This window comes from Trichechus manatus, unplaced genomic scaffold (assembly GCF_000243295.1).
Source record: "Trichechus manatus latirostris isolate Lorelei unplaced genomic scaffold, TriManLat1.0 scaffold00049, whole genome shotgun sequence".
In the NCBI taxonomy this organism is placed as follows: Eukaryota; Metazoa; Chordata; class Mammalia; order Sirenia; family Trichechidae; genus Trichechus; species Trichechus manatus.
Genome location: NW_004443985.1, coordinates 12,171,055 through 12,195,610, shown reverse-complemented (window position 1 = coordinate 12,195,610; position 24,556 = coordinate 12,171,055). Strand labels below are relative to the sequence as shown.

At 36.6% G+C, this 24,556-nt stretch overlaps 1 protein-coding gene across 1 annotated transcript in view; it reads right to left on the bottom strand.

Moving 5' to 3' along the window:
- SLC4A7 (solute carrier family 4 member 7) overlaps nt 1–24,556 on the bottom strand; it is an 82,094-nt gene that overhangs the window by 13,615 nt on the left and 43,923 nt on the right. Inside the window, exons 10-20 of the mRNA XM_023732207.1 lie at nt 23,596–23,702; nt 21,225–21,399; nt 17,604–17,737; nt 16,347–16,592; nt 13,931–14,036; nt 11,380–11,541; nt 9,928–10,041; nt 7,819–7,980; nt 7,389–7,640; nt 3,829–3,897; nt 2,254–2,427 (exon numbers count right to left, since the gene is read on the bottom strand). Of these exons, the coding sequence (XP_023587975.1) occupies nt 2,254–2,427; nt 3,829–3,897; nt 7,389–7,640; nt 7,819–7,980; nt 9,928–10,041; nt 11,380–11,541; nt 13,931–14,036; nt 16,347–16,592; nt 17,604–17,737; nt 21,225–21,399; nt 23,596–23,702 (1,701 nt within the window). The remainder of the gene's footprint in view (nt 1–2,253; nt 2,428–3,828; nt 3,898–7,388; nt 7,641–7,818; nt 7,981–9,927; nt 10,042–11,379; nt 11,542–13,930; nt 14,037–16,346; nt 16,593–17,603; nt 17,738–21,224; nt 21,400–23,595; nt 23,703–24,556) is intronic.

Genomic DNA, 24,556 nt, shown 5'->3' with positions numbered 1-24,556 from the left:
TATTCATATTGCACTGCATTCAGCAAGTACTAAATAAACGACCGCAAGGCTACTCAGCACGAGGCTCAGCATCTTCCTTACCTTTGACTGACCAGGAGTCTGAGAAGCCCCTACTTAGTGTCATCAGAACAGAAGCTGTCTCAATCAAAGTACAATTCAACAGCTGAACAACTAAAACAGTAAAAATCTGGTATTTTCGGAAATATACAAATTGAAAAGCATTATAAATTTATTTTAAAATAGTTCATGGCAAACACTACATTTAAAGTAACAACCAATATCCAAGAATAAAGTTGCCCACAATGCTCTCAACCTGATTAATTCAATGTTTTTATTTGTCTGTATTACCTCTAGGGCCCTAGTGGTACAATGGTTAAAAGTTTGGCTGCTAACCAAAAGATAAGCAGTTCAAATCCACCAGCCGCTCCTTGGAAACCCTACGGGGCAGTTCTACTCTGTGCTATAGGGTAGCTGAGTCGGAATCGACTACAAGGCAACAAGTTTGGGTTGGTTTGGTATTACCTCTGGTCGTTATTGACTATGTCCATATTCACACATGCTTCCAGTGACACTTCAAGATGCCACTGTATGTTCACTGTATATTCTATTCATACACTAAACATTACTTTAATGTTTGTTTTTGTATTCTGTTAACTTTCCCTATTTCCTCTCTACCTAGTTTCTTCATCCCATTCTCCAACTACAATGTAAACCTCTTGAATAATTCAGTAAGTAACTAGAATTATCTGGTCTTTAAAATTCAGCTGTTAATCCATCTGAGCCTGGTACTCTTTTTAAGGGTAGATTTTATCTTTTTTCCGAATTATATCTAAGTTTTATACTTCTCCTAGGGATAATTTTAGAAATTACAGATCATATGGAAATAATCCATTTCCTCTAGATTATGGTTGGCAAACGACAGCCACTGGTCGAAATCCAGTCCACCACTCGTTCTGGATAGCCCATGAGATAAGAATGGTCTCAACATATGAACATTTGAAAACTGATTTGATGATGGGGAACATTAATTTTAAACTCCACTTAATTAAAATGCTATCCCAAATAAAAAAGAATTCCATTCTTCGCATTAACAGACCTGCATTTTAAGAAATTGTACAATTACTTTTTTTAAACCTCATCAATAAAAAGTAACGTAAATTTGTTTTGTTTCTTATTATGTAAGTATATACGTAATTACTTCATACCCCATGGAGCCTAAAATATTTACTATCTGGCCCCTTACAGAAAAAAATTTGTTGATGCCTGCTCTGGATGTTAAATTTATTGCTACAGTGCACATAACATTTTCTTAAAACCTCTTGATATTTTCCATATTTGTGGCCATATCTCTTTTCTCCCTCTTAATCTTGTGTATTTCTCTCTTATTTTCTTCTTTACTCAGGCTTGGGAGGGGTTAACCCTTATCAGTCTTTATAAAAAAATTTGGTTGTATTTAAGTCTTGAATAATAAAGACATAAAGGTTACTAAACCTCTTCCTATAACTTTAGCTGTATCCCTTAGACTTTGTTGCAAAGTTTTCTTTCAATACCTTTGAAATATTTTTTTTTACAACCCAGTTTTCCATCCAAGGATTATTATATCTCTATTTAATTTCCAAATACTTAGTTATTTGAGTGACTTGTTCATCATTTATTTGTAATTTAATAACTGTGAGTAGGGAGTATGCCCTGTATAATTTTTACAGCTTTTTACTTTAAAACTTTCTTTGTGGCATGTACACAACCAATTTTTACATGGAATTTCCAAAAGAATGAATATTCTCTGTTTGTGAAATGCAATATTCTGTGAAAATTTAATGAATTATATTGATGGTCTTATTAAAATCATGTATAGTCTTAATAACTTTCTAACATTTAGATCTGTCAAATTCTGAAGCAGACGTATTAAAATACCCAGGAAAAGAAACCATGTTCTTCTGGCTGTTTTACTGTTGACATGTGGCTATCACGTTTGTTCCGTAAGCTTCCTAAACTCTGAAGTCATTTAAAGATAAAACACTGAGTTCTATATCCCAAGGACTTAAAAAAAAAAAAATGACAAGAAAGTTCCGTTGGCAAAACCACTGGTTTATAGCTGGAAACAACTAATCTTAAGTCCCAAACACCCAAGGTGCTTAAAACGGGCTATTCCTTTTGTCAAAGTCAACTGTAAATATTAATAAAAAATTACTATCAAAACACAAAAATATTAATTAACGACAAAATATGTCTGGGGAAAAAAAAAAATCTTACCATCATGGGAAAAACGACCGCAGCAGATGAAGCTTTTATCACCCACAGAAGAACCAGACAAGTGAGCTGAATGACTGTGAAAATATGGACCTTCCAGAGCGGCACGTAGCGAAGATAGATCAGATCAGGCTGATGCTTCGCGGGCATTCCAAATAATTTTATGCGGTCAAAAAACTATAAACAGAATAGAAAAACAAGAAAAAGTTTTCAATGAAAATACTATTTCTGCTATTTAGGAAAAGAAATTATATGCTACTTTAGGATTTTTGTGTTATTAAATTCAAACTGTAATTTCCTTGATATGGTCTGACTGTACAGGAGAATATTTCAGCATAGAAATATTTTATGGATCCAAGGAAGAAAATCCTAATTAATCAGAAATTAATGCAATTAATTTAAAAGAAGACCCAAGCTAAAATGTATTAATTTCGGGGATTACAATGTTTAGATAAATTTATCTGTTATAATCAAATGCAAGCACCATATAATGTTTGAACTTATTTTCTAATACGTACAATACAAGAATCACAACTCGAATGATTTATAAAGTTTTTTCCAAGTCAAACCTTCCCAATTCTATGAAAATAACATGAGGTATCAATTACCAATTCTTTGCTCACTGAAAATAAAACTATGAGCAAATTTCTTGGTCTTTTGGAGCTTTAATTTCCTCATTTATAACTTGAGGATAAGATCAGCTCTACCCACCTCACAAAATTGTAAAAACCAAGTGAGATAATGAGATTGTGCTTGACCAATGAACAGCAGATCCTGGACTGTGTTCAAAAAATAAAGACACTGCCTTGGAGAACCCTCGTAAGCCACCAGCCGCGAGCTGACAACCTTGGACAACATGCTTTTCGTAATAGCAGGGTCGCTTACAAAAACGTGGTGTCAACTGAGCTATATGATCTAAATGTTTTAAACTAAAATTGGAGTCATACAAATCTTAACAGGCTGTATCTGGTTGTTTTCCAGGAAGTATTATAAATAAGACAACACCCAGTAGTGAAAGCATTGGGTTCTAGCTCTGGCTCTGTTGCTTACTTAGCTAACAACCTTCAGTAGGTCTATTTCTCCATTTCTTGATTTACAAAATTAGGATATCTTCCCTTGCTGTTTTCCTATGCTGTCTGGAAGATATCAAAAAATAATTTTTGTGCTAGGTTTTATGAACTGTATTGTGCCATAAAAACGGCAGGTATTACTATTTTTTGTTAGAAACTAATATCTACTTTTTCTTTTTAAAGCACTGAAATTGCTGTCCTACATGTTAAAAACAGTAATTCTTTTCCCATCCCGATTATTTTTGATTCTTCCTCCCTCTTCTATACCGTCTTCAATGAAATTTGGTAAGGACCATATCCAGTTCATGACCTCATTCTCTAGCGGAAAAAAAAGTGCAGTAAGCAACAATCACTTGGCAAATGTGGATTTGAAGTCACCAGTTAGAAAACGAACCTGCTCCCAAAGTATCAAAGGGTCAAGAATAAATTGCTACTATCATAAGAACAATCTTTGCAAGTTTAAAATATTTATAAGTTTTTCTATAAAATCATTAAACTAAGGACTTGCCTGGATTCCTTTTAATGAGGAAACTCCCATATAAAGGAAAACACCATACAGAACAGGCATTGGAATAAACTGAAAGTAAAAAGACACAAATAGAACTCATGTTACTAAAATAATTTCATGGTAATAAATACATAAAAACATGGTAAGCATCTATGGTGATCAAATTAGATTTTTTAGTGACGAAGACTAGACCGACTAGATCTTTTTATAGAAAGATTTTATAGATCCTTCTATAAAAAGGAAAATGCTAATTTAAAAAAATAACCTCCTTGAAAACTGTTCATCTCCTAAGTGTTCCTTCCCAAGAAGGTAAATGTTCAGAGGTTAAGGGCATCGACCCCGTAAACTACTTGCTTTCAAAACTCAGCCCTTAGGCATCCTTCTCCTCTCGGTGTTTCAGTTTCCACATCGGATTCTCATAAAGATTAAATGACTTCAAACATACAAAACACTCAGAAAAGCACCTAGTGTATGTCAACCACTCAAAATATGTTAGCTGCCATTATTACCATCACTACCCTCAACAATGAATGTTATATACAGTACCACTTACTGAATATAATAATTGAACTCCACTCCCAGAATGAAGTCCTGATCACTTTGGCAGTTTTGAGGATCCCAGATAGTCCATGCCCAGACACCCTACCAAAAAGCCTGGCTATCAACAGGCCCCATCCATTTACTCAAAAACCACAATAAGCATTCTGACTCAAGATTGAGACCCATAAGGAAAACAGACCTAACAACTGTAGAGGACACCCACGTCCACTACCTCTGTGCTAACCAGCCTAGTACATCCGTCCTAAAGACTCTGTCAGAAAAAGAAATAATTCACAAGAGAAGGAAATAGGTTACAAAATATCTAATCAATAATCTCAGGGAACTCCAAGAGAATTTTATCCATAAAGCAGTTTCAGAATACTAGGAAAAAAGAATAATCAGAACCAAAAAAATCTCCTGTATACTAAACATATAACTATCAAAATAATAAAACAATTTAGAATGGTGGCTTCGATTAGACTAAAGACCAATATAACGATATGGAAAATGGAAGGAATTTCCTGTAGTAGTGAAGAGAGGGCGGGGGAGAGGAATGTGAGAACAGATCCAGAAGGAACAGAGGAAAGGCAACAAACAATGGGAAACTCACCAAGCCGAAGGCCCAAGTTTCCAGATTAAAATGACTCACAGGGAGACAAGCTGGGTAAGTGAAAAGTCCCCATCTATCCATCTGCCTACTTACCTAAGCTACCTATCTAAACGGTGAAATTTCAGAACACCAGGAGTAGAAAGAAAATCTGAGTAGCTTTCAGAAAGGAAAAAAAAAAAAATACTCCAAAGGCACAAAAACGAAATAGATATCAGAATTCTCATTAGGAACACTGGTGTCTAGAAAACAATGAAACAATGACTTTAAGGCCCAAAGGAAAATTATTTCAAACTTTGAAATCTACATCCAACTATTGATCAAATGAAAGAGTAAATAAAGACATTCTGAAACGCGCAAAAATTCTGAAAGTTTATGACCCATGGTACTATATGTTTAAAAAAAAATTTATGGAGCTCTTTTACCAATACAAAAAAGGAACCCAAGAAAAAGTGGAACCCGCATAAACAATCTTTAAGAAGGGAAGTTCACAGATATTAAGAAAATTTATTGGGTCTTGAGGCTTGGAGTGTAATCCTTTAAGCAGTAGGAACACAGTGAAATAAGGTATATTTCTGCCTCCACACAGACCAATCACACTTCAGAGAATATTTCTATCATCACAGTATTGCTTATGTGTTCCTACAGGGTTTACATTTGTATAATTTAACTTAGAGAAAAAGCATGGGAAGTCTAATAACAGCACAGAACATAAATATTAGTAACCTTCACAATAATAATAAAACTTAAAAAATAGCCAACAGAAAGCAGGGGTTGTAAGGGAGGGGGGAGATGGAAGATACTTAAGTGTAATAAACTCCTCACAAAAGACATAACATGGAAGTCAAAGACCAATGTTTTACAGTCTCAGGATCCCTTTATACTCTTCGAAAGTTATGAGAAGCCCCTCACAAAACTTTTTATGTGGATTTTATATATACATATATAAAATATATATGTAAATGTGTGTACATATATATATACACACATACACATACACATACACATATAGCAAGCCGCTACAGTAAGACAAACTGACAGATGAGTGGTGGTTCCATCCACTCATCCATCTATCCTATTGCTGTCGACTCAATTCTGACTCATAGCAACCCTACAGAGTAGAACTACCCCATAGGACCTCCAAGGCTGTAATCTTTACAGAAGCAGACTGTCACATCTTTCTCGCGCAGAGCAGCTGGTGGTTTCAAGCTGCCAATCTTTCGGTTAGCAGCCGAGTGCTTAACCACTGAGCCACCAGGGCTCACTATATATATATATACGTATATAATAGAAAAAACAATCGACATGATGGCAAGGAGGTTTTTTTTTTCCCTCCACCAGAACAACTGAAAACAAGCAAAGAAGAAAAAGAGTTTACCTCTGGAGAGCTGGTTTTGGAAGTGAGGGAAACTGGGGGGCTAACTTTTCATTTCAGAACTTTCTTCATATTCTATTTTCTACTACATGCAGTTAATACTAAAAAAAAATCAAACTACTTTAAAAACATAAATGACAACCTTCATCAGTAGGGAAATACATCCCCATAAGAAGGCACTAAAAATTTCCCCTCTTGTCCCCAAGTGTTCCTAGCCCTGCACTTACCACCCTCTACTGAAATTTCCCATCTACCTAACTGTTTCACCAACCAAACTGCCAAATCCTAAAGGGGAGACAACAATGTATTCTATTTGCTATTGCTGCCCCAGAGCTTAACAACACACAAAGTACTCCAGCATTTTAGAATCAGGTGGTTGATTAAAAAAAGTCCATGAAAGGAGGCCGAGGTGTTTACAAAATGAAAAGTGTTTATAAATTTCAGATTAATTAGATACTTAGCTACATTAGCTATGGTTATAGTTTATTTTTTTTTAAAAATCACTAGATTCAGTAGAAAATGTTTAGTGAAAAATCAGATGTGACTAAAAGATGATTAACAAAGTATAATTTCTTATATGCTTCACTGATAACATTAGCTGTTTTTGTTTGGTTTTCTAATGAGTGTTTATTACTTTTCTTTCACTTAGTATATCAGGAAGAAGGCATGAATTTAATTAAGAGCAATACTATTTTTACATTTTCATCAAATAACTGAGTTTCACCCATCCTTCAATATTGCTTCCTCTAACATGCCCACAAAATCCTCTGGGTATATTATCCTTTCAGATGGTAACTAACCACGGATTCACTCCTTTTGAAACTAGATACAGTCTTTACTACCACTCTCTCACATTATGTTTAAAATAGACAGACCCACTATACTAAAACTCGTATCAAAATAGTATTTCCCAAGTAAATCCTACAAAATGAAACTAATTTTAGATATTCAGTTTATTTTAATGTTTCGGCTTTATATAACGAAGTATAAACTTTATGATAAAGAAGATTTTAAAACAGCATAATAAAGAGATTTTACCTTTAGTACTGAAGTCATGAACACAGAGAGGCCCATTAGAATAAAAATAATTAGCCCTGTAACCCGTTGTTCACGAATCCCCAAAAACTTGGGTTGTTCCCCTGGAGCAGAACATTCAGATTCAACTTTTAAGCTGTTGACATGACTTATTGACAACACTGTTGCAGCCACAAACCATGGAAGTCCCATGACAGAGCAAACTCCCAGCATAACACCAACCATGAGCAAATCAAGATGATAGCCGGCTCCTTTCTGAAAAGTAAAATGAGTATGAGTGCTTGTAAGTCTAAATTGTTCTTTCCGGTTAAAACTCTATACAATTAATAGGGAGGAAAACAAATTTTCCTCTTATATCTTCATTCCAGTCATTATGAAAATACTCCAAACCCCTGAAGAAGTTATAATGACAGAGCAAAATAAAAAAAATTACCTTCAATTTGTGCTCCTTTCTGTTTATGATTACAGCTGTAATTTGCTGATCCATGAAGATGAGAATGGTACAAAGCAGAGCTGGAATAGCAGCTATCAGTAAGGTCCACCAAGGATTTTCTCCCAATGGGCTTATGATCCAGCCTCTATTTGGGTAAGTGGGCTGTTAAAAAAATTAAAGATATTAAGAAAAAGTTTTCTTCCTCCCTTGCACAAAATTTCCAAAGCACAGACTAGATCTAGTCCAAGAAATGCCAAGGTATTGGAAAGAACTGGATTACGTTTTGGGTTGCAGGATGAATTATTTGCAAAGATGGCCACAGCAAATTACCCATCCTTAGAAGCATGACCCTCTGCAATGTGACTTAGCCACTCTTTCCATGCAGAAAACCAAACAAACTAAACCCATTGCCATCAAGTCAATTCCAACTCATAGTGACCCTACAGGACAGAGTAGAACTGCCCCACAGAGTTTCCCAGGAGCACCTGGTGGATTCAAACTGCCAACCTTGTGGTTAGCAGGTATAGCTCTTAACCACTGTGCCACCAGGGTTTCCTTCCATGAGGAGGTAGAGTCTATTTCCCCTCTCCTGGTATCTGGGATGACCCGATGGCTAACCCAGAGAATGAGGCCAAAGTGACACTGTGATTTCTGAGCCTCAATCTCAAGAAACCTGGGAGCTTCTGCTCTAACTTCTGCTTCTGTTCTAGCCATGTGAATGAGGCCGTGCTGCCCCCACAGAGCCCCCAGGTTACTGCAGCTGCATGAGACCTCAGACCAGACCACTACCCAGCTGAGGCCGGGCCTCACTGCCCAGAATTATGAATACAGGGCTATTGTTTAAAGGCATTACGTTCTGGGGAGGTGTGTCATGCGGGAATAGGTAAGTGAGGTAGGGTGTCATTTCAGCATGCTCCTACGTACTTTACATGCGGTGAAATCAGTCTACCTACTAGATCAATTCCTAAACTGCTTTAGGGACCCTGCAGACTAGTGATACACCCAATGACTCTAGGGTCATTCGCATTTTATATGACTATTGGTTATCGACACAGTAAAGTTCACACAGTAGTATTTTTGCTGAATCGTTTTCCACCCATGTACCCTACTCGAGGCCACAGCTTTTAAAAATAATATATTTTTTGATATTTTGTTGTTCTGTGAAAGGCAAAACAGACTAAAATTATCTTCATTATATTTCTTATTTCTGATTCCCTTTAAACCCTCTGATTCTAAAGAAAGTCAGATAATTTGCTTGTAAGCAGTGACACCACTCAAAATGAGTTTTCCCTTTCACTATACGATGATAAACAGAGGGGAAGGGATGAAAACAAAGGGAGAGAAGTTATAAAGGAGGGGGGAGAAATACAGAAAGAAATTATATATATGTATATATATCTACATCTATACATATATATAACTGTAATTACTTCACTATAAAAACAATTCCAAGATAGCAACTATTCAAAAGCTACTGTCTTCCATTTAGAAAACAGTCACTGGATTGTATACTACGCATATGATGACTGTGAAAGAAAGCAAAGGACTCAAGTAGATGTTTGGATTAAATATTATTTTTCTTGTAAAATAACACATTTGAGTCTCTCCTGATTCTGCCAGAAAATGTTACATGGAGTTTTCCAATTACTGTCAGATACATCACCCTTCTAGAAACTCTAACAGGGTCTCCTTGCCACTTTGACCAAGTCCAGTTTGAGTTACTTCTTTACAAAGGAATAAAAGCTGTTTGCTTTTCCCTGGAAGGTACATCAAGAATTCCAGAGCTGTGAGAAGGGTCACGTTTTGGAAATGGCACCCATCTCTTCACTGTGCTTATTTTCATTCACTTTCCCTGATGAACTAGCTTTCACACCCTCTGGCTTATTTCCTAAATAGACTTACTTGTCCCTTTCGAACATGTCATTTTTTTTTTATACATGTGAGAAATATATATAGATCTATATATGTACATATATATATAGTATTTCCTTTCAGAGCATCAGTTCTTCAAAGAGATCATACATATTTTTAAAATAACTACTTAGGGGGCAGCGTCCCCCATTCGTTTGGTATTCCCTGTAACAAACAGCCACGTGTTTTAAGCCTTACCTCAAACTTTTCAGGAACATGCAGTTTAGGGGACGGAACTCCTACAAGGTAGTCAATTACAACCATGATCACTATTGTAAGAAATACAGCAAAGTCACTGATTGTGGATCGCACCTATGGGAAAGGCATCGTGTTAATACAAACATAGAAATACTGTGTGTCCTTTCTAAAGAATCTACACCTTTCACAACTAAAATATGCCACTAGAAGTATGAATGGGGATTTCAATTAGTGAAAATCTATCAGGGAAATACATTTCTATCTAATTCTTTCTTAAAAGGTAATACATTTCACAACCTACCATCTCTCACAGTACCGTCATTTTTCTACTGCGAGCTCAGACATATATTACACATCTCCCACTATGAATAACTTCTCATAACTATTTGGCATATTGTTCTGAATTGAACTGTGTCCCCCCAAAATATGTGCTGTAAATCCTAGCCTCTACGCCTGTGGTTATAATCCCATCTGAAAATGGGTTGTCTTTGTTATGTCAATGGAACGGGATTAGTGCGGGGTGTATCTTTAGTCAGTATCTTTGATATAAAAGAAATTAAACAGGCAAGAGAAGTAGAGACGGGGCAAGAGAGATGCCAAGCCACATGAAAATCACCCAGGAGCAAAAGCTCAGAAAAGACAAGTACGTTCCTCCAGAGCCAACAGAGAGAGCAAGCCTTCCCCTAGAGCCGGCACCCTGAATTTGGACTTCTAGCCTCATAAACTGTGAGAATATAAGTTTCTGTTTGTTAAAGCCACCCACCTGTGATATTTCTGTCACAGCAGCACTAGATAACTGAGACAGAATTCTAAATTTCATAGGTTCTCAGATAAACAGGAATTTGGCCCCAGGATGGAATGTGCCTAACGCCTCACCCGTCTTTGATTTAAATAATTCAGAAGATGAGCTTTTGGACTTGGAGTTGATTTCAGACTTTGGGACGATGTGACGGGGTGAATGCAATGTGGGAAGTACTGAAGTTTGGGGGCCAAAGATAGAATGTAATGGATTGAACCGTATCCCCCAAAAAATACATGTTATAAATCCTAACCTTTATGCTTGCGGTGATACCATTATTTTCACACAAACAATGTGCACCTTCCTCATTTGTTGCCAGCCACACTCTCCCCCACCCCCTGTAAGGAACCCATGGCAATCCTCTTCCACAAGTTGCTATAAAAAAAATTAGCACGGGGCTCTTATGAAAATACTTCATCGGGGAGGGCTCAGCAGGCAAACAAATGCAGAAGACTTGTGTTATCTGCATAAAAATACAGTAATCCCATTTGGGAATGGGCTGCATCTGTTAATGTTACTGAAACACCACCCACTTGTATTTCTGTTATAGCAGCACTAGATAACTATTAACTTTAAAAAATATATTAATGTTTTAAAAAAAACTAAGAAAATAAAAACTAAAAACATGAATATTAACTGGAACTCCCAATTACCTTGGTAGGAAAATAACGCTTGGTCTTAAATTGCTTGAGGAATGAAGACAGAAAAAATGTTGTAAAAAATAAGATGACACACCAAAAGAGCACATCTGGAATATAAGGTCCATGATGACTGCAAGCGGATCCTACAAACACACCATGAAAGGTTTTACATTCCTGGAAAAAAGAAAGAAAAGAAAAAACAAAGAGAGGATGGAGAGAGTTCTCAAATATCTAATAAATTACTCATGAACTTCATTGACTCTAAGATGCTAAGATGCTGATTTTAAGACACACCATTACGTTTCACTCAGAAAGAAAAAACACTGCCTCATCAACTATTTAACACATCATCAGTTGTAGGACATATGAGTTCAGAGACATTACCACTTCACAAAAATGTGCATCTTAAATCACTCAAATACAGTATTTTGCCAAGTTCTTTCATACACTCCTTTCTTTCAACCCCATATTTCCTCTAGTGAAAGAATCATGGTAAGTATATTAATTCGCAAATGTTTCCTCTTGCTGGTCCAGAGTTTTACTCTCTTTACTTCTTAACAAGTGGTTTAATACAAAAAGTAGACAAGAAATTCTACTCTGCCTTTTTACAATGCTGAATAAGAACTCAAATCAGCAATAAAAACTGACTCAAGCACTAAGGAAAAGGACAAAAACACGTAATGAGCATCCACTGTGTATGTACTGAATACTACAGACACCTATATTCTGACTCAATCCAAGGCGTTGGGATTACAGCATGGGATCATAAGCAGTGACTGACTAATAAAACACTCCCATTAACAAAATCAGTAACCTAAGATAATCAATCATATAGCATAGTATAATTCCATTATAGAAATATATTTACTTGATTTTACTTTTGGGGGAAAAATAACTGCAAGGCAACTAGAAATTAACAAAAGTACATGCCACTAAAACCCATTTCTTTCTTTCTTATATTCCAATGAGGCTCATTTTAACAAAATGACAACTCAAGTTTATAAAATGAGAAAAGGGAACCTTCAGCTTCCATGTGCCGAGATTGGTAAACCTACAAATTTACAACGCAGGTCATAGAAAGAAAAGCCACAAATACAAAACAAACAATCATGGCCCTTTTGGCTATCAAGGAAACACACTGAAAAGCCTTACATCTTTAATAACAAGACAGCTTACCCATCCACCATGAGATGTTTTTTTTAAATATCACTTTCATCTGAACAACTCTATTAGCTCTACCTCTTTCATAACAAAAATGACTTTACAAAAGACAAAATAGTAGAGCATGAATCTAAATGGATTAGTGATACATAATGCTTTACATCAGCACTGTCCAATGGAACTTTCTGTGGTGAGGGAACTGTTATACATCTGCACTGCAGCCTGTGGTTGCGTGAAGTGACTGAGCACTTCCCACATGGCTAGTGTGACTGAGAAACTTTTAATAAATTTTTATTAATAATTATATTAATGTTAATATAAGTTTAAACAGACATGTTGTTAATGTCTACTGTACTGGACAGTGCAGCCTTAAATTATCAGTGGGATAAAATTTCAGATGATATCCCTCAAATTATACAGTTAGGGGCTAACTATCATCTATAGTGAGAAAGGAATGACCTACAGTTGTTTGTATGATATAAAAAGCACCAGAGAAGCTCAGGGGATCTGAGTGCTAATTCTGATACTGCTGCCATCACTTTACATCTTTATTCCTAATTCCCAACCTGGGAAATGTCTAAAACAGGGATATTCCAGGACTAAGGCAACATTTCCCAACAAAATACAAAGCATCTATAGTAGTACCATATTTTCATGCAAATAACGCATGCCATGCCATCTATGTTTGTTTGCCAACTATGCCGCCCCCCGCAAGGTATTTTCGTAAGTGCGCTATGCTAAATTTTTTATAGCAACGTGTAAAAAAAACACGGGGGGGGGGAATGGTTGGCAAACAAACATAGAAGGTGCGCATTATGTATGTAAAAATAAATTATTCAGTAGAGGAGATGCTCATTGCATATTTCTGTCTTTTCCCTTTTTCTTTCTTTAGTGTCTGAGTCAGACCAGTTTCTCTGAGTTAAGCAGAAAAGGTTCACTCAGTCATTCAGGGCATGAGCAGTGCACTCATGAGCTTCTAAACATTTAGGATGTGCTTGGAGCAGATGACCTGATAGACAGACAACTGGATACAGGCTGATATAACTGTAAACTCCAGTCTGTGCAACCATAATCCTAGTCAACAATTCCTTTGAATTTATCAATCTAATCTAAGTGCATCAGAAACCTGAGGTATAGTCACATCTTTTTAATAATTACATCTTGGAAGTCAAATATAGTCCATTTTTATCTCCCTTACCAGCTTCCTTCTTTTCAGCCTATCTTTTTAGTGCATGTTAGACAAAAAGTGATTAACTCCTATTTGGGAACAACAATACTGTATTCTGAAAACATATTAATATCCATGGACGAAGAAGAAAATGTAGGTCTAATCAGAAAAAGCTAAAGAAAAGAACCAGGTTAACATATATTTGCAAAATCCTTTATTCTGTAATATACTCACAGAAACGGTGAGATTTCCCCAGGAAATATTACGAGCCGTTACGTGCTTTTCCTTCCACAGCTCTAGCGTTTCATTGCTAGGGTTAGGAGGTTCAATACATACACATCTGAGAAATTAGAATAGGATTCATTTGTAGGGTTCCTGCATTGCATGTTTACATTTTAGTAAAGCAATTATACAATATGGTAGTTTTTAACTGCTTAACTTCTTTCTCCTGTTGCAACACATGGAAATAATAAACAGAGACAACGAACAGAACAATGTTTGCGTGAACACCAAATAGAGTCGATTCTGACTCACAGAGACCCTAGAGGACAGAGCAGAACTGTGCCATAGGGTTTCCAAGGAGCAGCTGGTGGATTTGAACTGCTGACCTTTTGGTTAGCAGCTGAGCTCTTAACCACTGCGCCGCCAGGGCTGAAAACGTTCAGTTCGTACACAGAACTACCTCAACTGCCTGGAAAACCTGGAAGCCCATATTTAAGCAAAGAAACTCTAGACGTGGGTTTAAAAAATGAAAAGAAGAAATAAACATATGAATATTCCCAATTAGATTATAAGCCGTTTGAGAAAGGGCCAGAGGATCACCTTTGGTGTCAATCCAGGCTTTATTTGTTTGTTTTGACCCAAGGCCTCCAGGGGCCTCGATTTCTTCACACACAAAAGGGGATATGTGAATTAAGGAACACTAGGATATGAATTGTGTAATGCTCCTAGCACAGCGCTTATGTATACTCAATGAAGAGTTTAGCTAAATGGTGTTCACATGTAGTTACTCAGTTAATTATCCAGAAGGAAACAGCACTCTGTCTGGCACTAGCTATAGAAGCCATGCTTTATAAAGGTCAGAGGAGAAAAGGGCAGGGAAAGAGAGAAGCCAAAAAGTAAGATTTAAAAAAAATCAACTAGTTTAAGAGCAAAGAAGACAGCACATTTTGGCATCAAAGCGTCACTAGTATTTTGAAATAGGTCCATGTTTTATAGGAATTCCCACATCCGTTCCCACACTGTCCATCAAAGTTTAGGGTATACAAGGAAGGCCAGGAAGAGACAGCAGAGGAAAAGGAGGAAAAGATTCAGGGAAAACGGGGAGATTACATAGATTTAGGGCTTATGTGGGTAGAAGGAGGGAAGCTGTATCCTTGTTCTTTTTTGGTAATCACCACATTTCTACACGTGAGCAAATCAAAGGAGCCCTGGTGGCACAGTGGTTAAGCGCTTGGCTGTTAACCAAAAGGCTGGTGCTTAGAACCCACCAGTCACTCTGTGGGAGAAAAGACCTGGTGGCCTGCTCCCCTAAAGACGACAGCCTAGGAAACCCTACGGGGCAGTTCTACTCTCCTCCCGGGTCTCTACGAATCAGAATCAACTTGACGGCGCACAACATGCTAAATACAAATTTACACCATACACGACTGTTCCTAGACGGCAGATACAGGCACCTGCCTAGATACGTCCAATTTTAATGGCCGATTTTACTTTCTAATTGAATATTATTTGCCAACATTTTGTAACTATGTACAGATGACTTTTCAAATTCTATTTTATTCTAGAGTTAAAAAGATTTTCCTTTCATACTTTTTCTCTTATCACAAAGAAAACACTCCATAAAACAGCACACACAAGAGTGTACTGAAATTCTACCTTAAAACAACTTTAAATAAAAATTATCAGACTTCGAAAACATTAACGAATACGTAAAATGTGACGAGAATACAGTCAGCTCTCCATATCTGCAGGTTCCACATCCACGGATTCAACCAACCACGGATCGAGAATATTCAGGGGAAAGAAAAAACAGACTTTTTTTCTTGTCATTATTCCCTAAACAATACAGTATAATAACTATTTACGTACCATTTACATCGTATTAAGTGTTATAAGTAATCTAGAGATGATTTAAACTATACAGGAGGATGTGCATAGGTTATATACAAACACTCTGCCATTTTACACAGGGGATTTGAGCATCCAAGGATTTTGGTATCCGCCGGGGGTCCTGGAACCAATCCTTCACAGATACCTAGGGGCAGCCGTATATAACAATATATACATATATACTACATAGAACTGGTTAAAGAATACAAGATCCAATTTAATTGCTTGATTTAAAGACGTGGTGAGTTAGCTGCCAAACAATCCAATTTAAATGGGCCAATTCAAACAGAAGACCAAAATACATACTCTTGGATAAATCACTTCAGTGAATAACGACGACTGAATTTTACCAACTGTGTTTATGTCCATTCAGTGCTTTGGCAAAATCTCACACGAGACAGACAAAAGTCATCCCCCAAATGACTAGCTGGTAGTTTCAGAGGGAGCATCCCATTGCAAAAATCCATTTTCTCAGGTTCAAACATCTCTGCAAACACACATGTTAATACTAAGCATTAGGGGGAAACAGAACACTTACGAGTAGGTGGTCAGTTCATCTAGGTTGTTGTGCATATTAAATGCATATATTTCTCCTAAGTGAAAGATCTTCTCCAAAGCCTCATAGATGAATATGATGCAAATGAGAGCTGCAAAAGCCTCCTCTGTAAATCGCGTAATGTAACACACAAGGCTGCTTGCATCTGTTGCAACCAAAACAATGCACAAGAAAGAAGTCCAAAGACCAATACTGGTTCGCAAAGACAGATAAGAAAGGTGGTAATCTCTGTTTAGAAAGAAAAACGTGGAAGTGATCAACATATACATGCAGAATAGCATTTGTACTTTAAAAGTTCATAATAAACAATCAGAACAGCATAAAAAAGTAAGATTTCTGAAGAACACCGTGAATTAAAGAACAACAAAATAATCACTAGAGAAAGCTCTGTGTGTTTTTCTGGCTTCAACTAAGGACTGGCTTCTTATTAACAGACTGGTTGGTTATATTATAGTACATTAAACTGACATAAAACATTTATAGCAAAAATCTACTAGGCAGTAAATATTTCAAAAAGCGTAGGGCTCACTTCAGAAATCAGTCATGAGGAGTGAAGGACAGGTGTCAGTCTACAGGAAAGAACTCGACCTGCCTCCGTCTGCATATCCAGAAGCTGTGTTGTCACTAGGCAATCACACCTCTGTCCACACGGTCTCTACCATCACCACCACAACTTCCACCATCACCATTAAACCACAGAAAGTGATTTTTTTTTTAAATTTCATAGAAGAAATTACTGTCATGGAGTTTTAAATACCTTAGGTCACTGCACGCTCTCTCTATAAGCCTATGTAACATGCCAGATTAGAATCAGAATCAGCTGGTTTAGTGAGCAAATAATCAGAATTAGAGGAGTTGGATAAATCGAATGTTTAATAGCATCAAGCTGTTTCGAGCTAAAATATTCAGCTGCATTTATCTCACAAAAGTAATTGTATCCGCCATGCCAAATTCAACGCCTACTAACTACAGTAAGCTGTATTTGTCTCCACAAACCTGTTGATTTTACACTCAAGGGTAATCTTGTTTTCCTCATTTCTAAGTGACTGGGATAGGGATGTTGGTGGAGGGTCCAGGGTAGGGCTGACCACACAGTGGTGCAAAACATGCTCAAAATACACACATTGATCAGATTCTTTTCCAGCTATTAAATATGCAATGTATAAAGTTAATGAACAATGCAATATGTAATTGCACACATATGCAAACATATGCAACTAGTATATAACTACTACTTACCTGCAGAATTTAAATAAAATTTTTTCAAATACTAGAACTGGACCTGTGCTCCCCAATATTGTAAGAGGTTGCCCAGCAAACAACGAATAGGCAATCCCAGTTAATGATGCTCCAAAAAGAGACTCTATTGCACTCTGTTTAAGGAAAAAAGACATGAATGAAAGCAACACATCATAAACATTAACTCTAACCTACATGTCAGACATCTGGAAACCAAACGAAAATAAAAACACTAATCAAAAGCAGTTCTAAAGCAAACACAACTTTAAGTCTTAAGTTTTAAAAATGCAAGATCACAAATACCACATTTTAAATACACAGGGAAAATTGCTTTCATTTTGCATACTGAAAGTAAAAATTTTGCAATTAACCTTAATTTCAAAACTCAACACTCTGGGAAGGAAGGAAGTAGGAGTAAATGGAAGAGAAATACAAAGGCTTCAACTTTATCTACAGATGTTTTATTTCTCAAGACTGGTACAAAGGTGCATATATTACTTTAAATAATTTCGTATGTTTTAAGTAATTCATCTTACAAAAATAGAAAGCATACTAAATGCTCAATATGGTGTGCTATAAAAAAGAATCCATCAAAAAGACGAATAAAAAATTAACATGCAATCCTATCTTTCTCAAACTGATTTCTAAAGAGCCATTTTCCACACATCTTAAAGAACTTACCTAATATGATAGACTTGATCAATCAAAAATTGAAATGCTTAACAAATCAAATAGACAAAAAATCTCTTTAAATAATTCACAGCAACTGTAAATGAGGAAGTATCTTACTGGCATTAAAGTATGGTAAAGAAGATAAAGTGACAAAAGGAAAACCTCAGAGAAAATCTGTCCCACCACCACCGTTACATGCTAACTGGTTAGTGCATGAGACGGTAAGGGGTGATGTATCCTATGCCATTAGACACAGGGGAGGAATCCGAAAGGAAAGGATAGTTAACCACTCACAAACGCCAAAGTCAAGTGGAAGGTACTATCAAGAAAGGAAGAAGCCCATAGTCGGTAAAGGCAGTGAAAGGAAGGTTGTGAGTTGACAACTACCCTGTGACTGAGGGGCGGCACAGCACAGCAGAACACAGAGAGCAGGAGTGCAGGGCTTCAGAGCCAGATTTTGAAGTGAAAGGCTGCCTCGGGGAATACCAGCTGTTCAGCCATGGCCATACTTTAAGTTTTTGGAGCCCAAGCTTTTTCACTTTTAAATAGGGGTGATGGTAACCAGGAGAACTTAATGAAGTGGTGTTTGTGAAAACAGCTATCATGGGGTCTAGCACACAGAATGCACACAATAAAAGGCAGCAATTGTCATCAGTGAGAGCAGCATCTTTCAAAATCAAAATCACAAAATAATAGTATGCAATAAAAGTATAACTCAACTATTAGAATAAACACTGGATCATACACACACATAAACTTGTCTCTTGGCAAGACGAAGAAGTGTCCACAGTAATGGTACATTTGTTAACTGTATGGAAAAACTTTGTTTCCTTGCCCATGAATAAACATCATAAAATCCTTAGTTCAATGAGGAATGAATTTACCCAGAAACAGAAAGAAAAAATTGAGAATAGAAGTAAGCAGATGGCAAAATAAACGTTAAGAGGGGGCAGACAGGCACAAAAGTAGGGTTCCCCTATTGCCACATTCACTAGAAGCAAATATTTCTTTTGCCCAGACCTGTTTTGTTTCTTTTTTTATAATTTTTGAACTGTTTGTTTTTTCCACAATTCTCTTTTTCTAAAGAAATCACAGGCCCACTACACTGTCTCCCCGCCTGCCCACTGACATTTCAGTTTCACCCCTCACAAGCCTCCCTCCCTCCCTCCCCACACATACGCACCTCTCTGCTGCACAGCACTGAGCACTGGCTGCTGCTAACCCTTCCTCCTTGTCAAAACCTCCATTGGGTTGTCTGCAAAATTACATCATCCCGATTCCTCACCTGGAGCTCTAATTGTTCCTTTTTCTAATTTGCTAGGTCATGTTACCCTTCATTCTCATCCCTCTCTCATTCCACGAATTCCGGTAACTTCCTATTTTTAGCCTCTGCTTCTCTCCCTACAGATTATTTCCCTAGTTAGCCTCATCTATCCTCCGTTTCAACCCTCATGTGCCTGTGAATGACTCCCAATCTTTATATCTCCTCTTTACCACTCTACAAACTCTGGGACGGCACCTCCGGGGGTCTCCATTTCTACCTGAAGTTCCAAAAAAGCATCTGAAAACAAACATCATCTCCGTATCACTTTCCTCCATAATACTCCTGATGTCTCTATTAGTTCGACGGCTACAACTCTCAGTCTACCTCACTCACATGTGGCACGGCACACCATGACACAGTGACCACATATACAACTACCTCATCTTCACCCCTTACGTTAGGATCCTCGAGAACAAGAGGCAGCTGCTCACCGACACGTGCCACAGCCCTCCCGTGTCTAACACACTATTGCACACGTGCAGTACTAAATAGCATCATGAGGTCAGCAGGCGGTAAGTGACAGTCCAAGAGCAAAGAAGCAGTGTTTCCATGATGGGAACAGATAAGACACGTCTCTACAGGGACCAGCAGAGTTACATGTACCATTTGTGACAGCACACAAAGTAACTTACTAAAAATGTGTACTTTTCACACAATGATTAAAGAATGAGGTAAAGATGTACTAAACATCTGAAAATGCTATCAGAATAAAGTGAGAGTTGAAAGCAAATTTCAGTTGTTAGATTTATCTCATGTGAAGGTCATGAAATACTTTAACTGAATAATTATCATTCCTTAGCTTTTAACCTTTTATCTATTAAAAGAAAAATGTTCTTCCGAGAGTAAATATAATTAAATAAAAAACACTTAGGAATGTAAGAATTACAGATCGTCTCATTTAAATGCCATTCAAATACATATACACAAAACAATGCCTTTTAAGATTTACAAAACACCAGATATTCTGTTGAGTTATCACGCCTCCCGCAGTTCCTAATACATTATTACCAAGAAAAGAAAAACATAAATCTTTTAGTCATATTAAAGGATGAAGCTTTCAATTATATTTTCCAAACAAAAGCTGTGGCTACTTTCACACAGATTTAATAACAGTAAAATTAAACACTACTTGAAAAAATCCATCATTTCTTCCATTACGTTCTCTTCTTCCAAATAATCTAGTCCAGGCCTATCAGCCAGGGCTGACGAGTTAATATTAATCATATGGCTCTAACTATAATCCTATGATGCCTTACAGAGTGAAGTTGGTAAATTGGGTAAATTTCCCCACCCGTGACCCACCCAGAATCAGTTCAATTGTTCTCCCCCCAACCTTCCCCCCAACAAAGAAAATGCAAGCCTTTTACTCAATTTATAAAACCATTCATCCAGCAAGCCAGGATAAACATTGTTTTTCTTTTTACCTCAACTGTGCATCTTCTCCTGTTCAAATGGCTTCCCCATGTTTTCCATAGCAATTACCTTTGGGGGAAGTCTGCTTTGGGACAGGTTAATCGTGCTGTTGGGAGACTCCTCAGATAGAAGTGTGAATTGCGAGACAAATGCATACAGACACTTGCCTCTGAAGAGCTAAGAGCCTGGCTACTACCAATCTTTGTACTCACTATTCTGCCTTCTGTAGCTTCTCCAAGCAGCCCTCCAAAAGTGATTACAGGAGACATACAGGCACAGTATAGGAAAAGAATCGAGGCCAGGCACTGCAGGCTTAATGCATCCTTGAAGTCACTCAAGAAAAAAGGTGCTTTCCTTTTGATGTCAAGTATCAAACCACCAAAAAGCCTAAATAGGTGAGATGAAACTCGTCAAACTGTACACTAGAGGATTCTAGCTAGTTCAAACTAAAACTATGGGCTACAAAAGACTGCTGATACCTAGTGCTTTGTCAACAAAAATTAAAATCCAATTTAAGTCATAGTATAAACTGTAGAAGATATACTAAATTTAATCTAATCCACTGATGATAGAGGGAAGGTAGATCTCATTAAGTAAAAAGAGACATAAACAACTGTATTTATGGACTATTTACTCAAAAGACTATAGGCAAATGATTTTATATGAGTAAATGTAATTTTGGACAAAAAGGTGCAAGGAAATGTACAATAAAAATAAATAAAATCTAACATCCCATTCATCAAAATGTGCATAAGCAATTCTATTAACTATTATCCACATCATTAAATTTTAATAGCAAGCATGAGAAGTATAAGGTGGCAACTGTTAACAAATCTTAGGTCCCCAAATCCTCTTTAATGTGAACACAGTATGCTCGGCTTAGATGCACTGAGTAGTAAAGTAAATGATAACTCTTAAAATTAGTACTTCAATCACATAAACACCTCCATCTAGGTAAAAACCAAACAAACAAACAAAAACAAACCTGAAAACTATTTTAATTTAATTTACTGTACATGTAGTCAAACTACTGTGCATATGAGTAAAACCAAGTTTTAATTAGTAGATTAAAATGTATATTTGCACAGCATTTCAATTTATTTTTAATCAGACTTGTGAAAACATTTAACTTGGAAACATCTAACTAAAATAAAAGCTCTGCGAGGAGTAGAGACTGCCATGCTTCTGTGTCTAAAACACTGTCTGGGACATAGCAGGCAACTCAACAAATACCAGTGACTGAAGCAAAAATTCCAAAAGGTTTTGTGACTTATAAAATATATAATCATTCAAATCTCTACTGCAAGAAACTTGATGGAAAAAAATTCATCTTAAGCTCTCAAATGCTGGGATTTTTCAAGCTTTTCCAAACTAATTTATTCTTCTTAAGCTAATACTGAAATCAATCCTAAACACACACTGACAGGTTGCACAAGTTATCCTACAAATTAATCTAACAGCAAGGAGAATCGGCTTGCAATAAAAGGTGTCACTGATCATCTAGAAAGTGAATCTACATCATCAGATGAAGAACTGATTATTTAACAGATGTCTCTGTGAGACTCTGGGGTGACTCTGAAATCAATGTGAGCCTGCCCTGGTGTTTCTCAATGACTAACACTGCTCAGTCTACAGGGTCCTCTCTACAGGATTTGGCAAAGTGTGAACAAGCACTGTTAGCACAGAGTCTTACTCTCTACTGTATTCAGAGACTAACACATTAGTGAATGAATTAATTGTGAGTTTAAGTTTCTCTAAAGTCTACATTCAGTATGCCAGTTGTTATTTATTTTCTTATATATAGTACCCTTAGGCACTTTATCAAAAGTCTCTTTATCCCAAATAATGTGTCTGTATAAGATAGCCTGGTTTTGTAAACAGAGATTGGAGATTCAAGATCTTCTAGTTCCACAGTAACCACCAGTGGACAATAGAACATCAATATCCACATGATTTTCTACATTCTGGAAATAGCACAATATTTGTCTACTTCTACAAAACATTTTATGACAGTGTTTGCATCTGGCAATATTTCTATTCTTTATTCAAAAAATTAACTTCTTAAACAATTTTTCTAACCAAGTTTCCACAGGTCATTATCATCACTTAATCATGTTTTTCTATCTACTCTGACCTGACGTCATGACAGAATGTTCAATTAAGGGGTTTCACATACAGAAAAATCTTTAGTTATAATTCCTCTTTGTTCCCATAATTCTCTATCTTGGTACTGGAAATTGTAATAGGATTCTACACCTTTTTCAAGAACCTTTTGTACAGGCAATGGGGATTAACCTACATACTATATAACTGTGCAGTATTCTCATCATCTGGCCCAGTATTTTCATTTTAAATTAAAGCTTGAACCCAAGATACGCTATTAAAATGGTTTTAAAAAGCATGTAATTTTCCTTTACATAATATACCTATATAATAGTGCACATTTAAAAATATATACTTAAAAAAATTGTACAAGACTATGTTCCAAATACTTGGAAAGAAAAAGAATGTTTATGTCTAGTACATCACATCAACCCCTGGCCCCACAAAAGCTCTCCTCACAGCTTCAGGATTTGTACCTACCGTCCAGTCCTCTGCAGCTCGGGCCCGGCGTGATGAGCTGCCTCTTTAGGAGGGTCACCCGAGGTGGGGGCAGATCCATTGGGAAATACAGGAATCTTTCTCTTTTCCTGCATTTCACAAAAAGACATTTTCAGAATTCTTTCTTAAGAAAGCTGAGATGACATCTCCAAATAGCACGAACACAAGCTTTCCTATTGATGATACATATCTAATCAGTGCTCCTAGGAAAAAATTCTCCCAAATATAAACCTCTATTTTAAATAAACTGCACTTTAGAAGAGAACCTAAAATTTGTCTCTAATGGTATTTATAATTTATAATTTTTTTGCATCTTTTTAACATCAAATATACTATACAGCAGATGCATACACACCATTTCAAATTGCAACCTGGCAATAGAAACATAAACATCCTCCAATAAAGCATCACTCCCCCTGAAAATTTTTAAAATATTGCTCACAAAGTGCCATTCTGGGAGGTGCCCTGGGTCAAAGGCTCTGGCTGAACTACAGACTTGCACTATCTATATACAGAATATTTACAGAGGGCTAAGACTCATCTATAATTATCAGAAAGATCAGCATTTGAAAATGTCAAAGTTAAAACTAACATCTTACAGAAAAGAGGAAAGAGAAAACAAAATTATAAAATTCCTACAAAACAGCAATAATGAAAAAAATGCTACATATCACAAGTGGGATAGAGCTAAAGCACTTAAATCAAGAAAAATGAAAGAATGAAAATAAATGAATTAAGCATCTAACTCAGGAAAATGTGAAAACCAAAAAAATAACTCCTGAAGGAATGTGAAAGGAATGAGAGAGAGCGGCTAAAAGCAGAAATTGAGTTAGAAAACATAAAATGTTAAAAAAGAACTAAAATAAATTTAAAGCTGCTATCTGAAAACTTATTGGCTGATACACAAAATAAGATATGAAAAGAAGGCAATGATTTCAAAAAT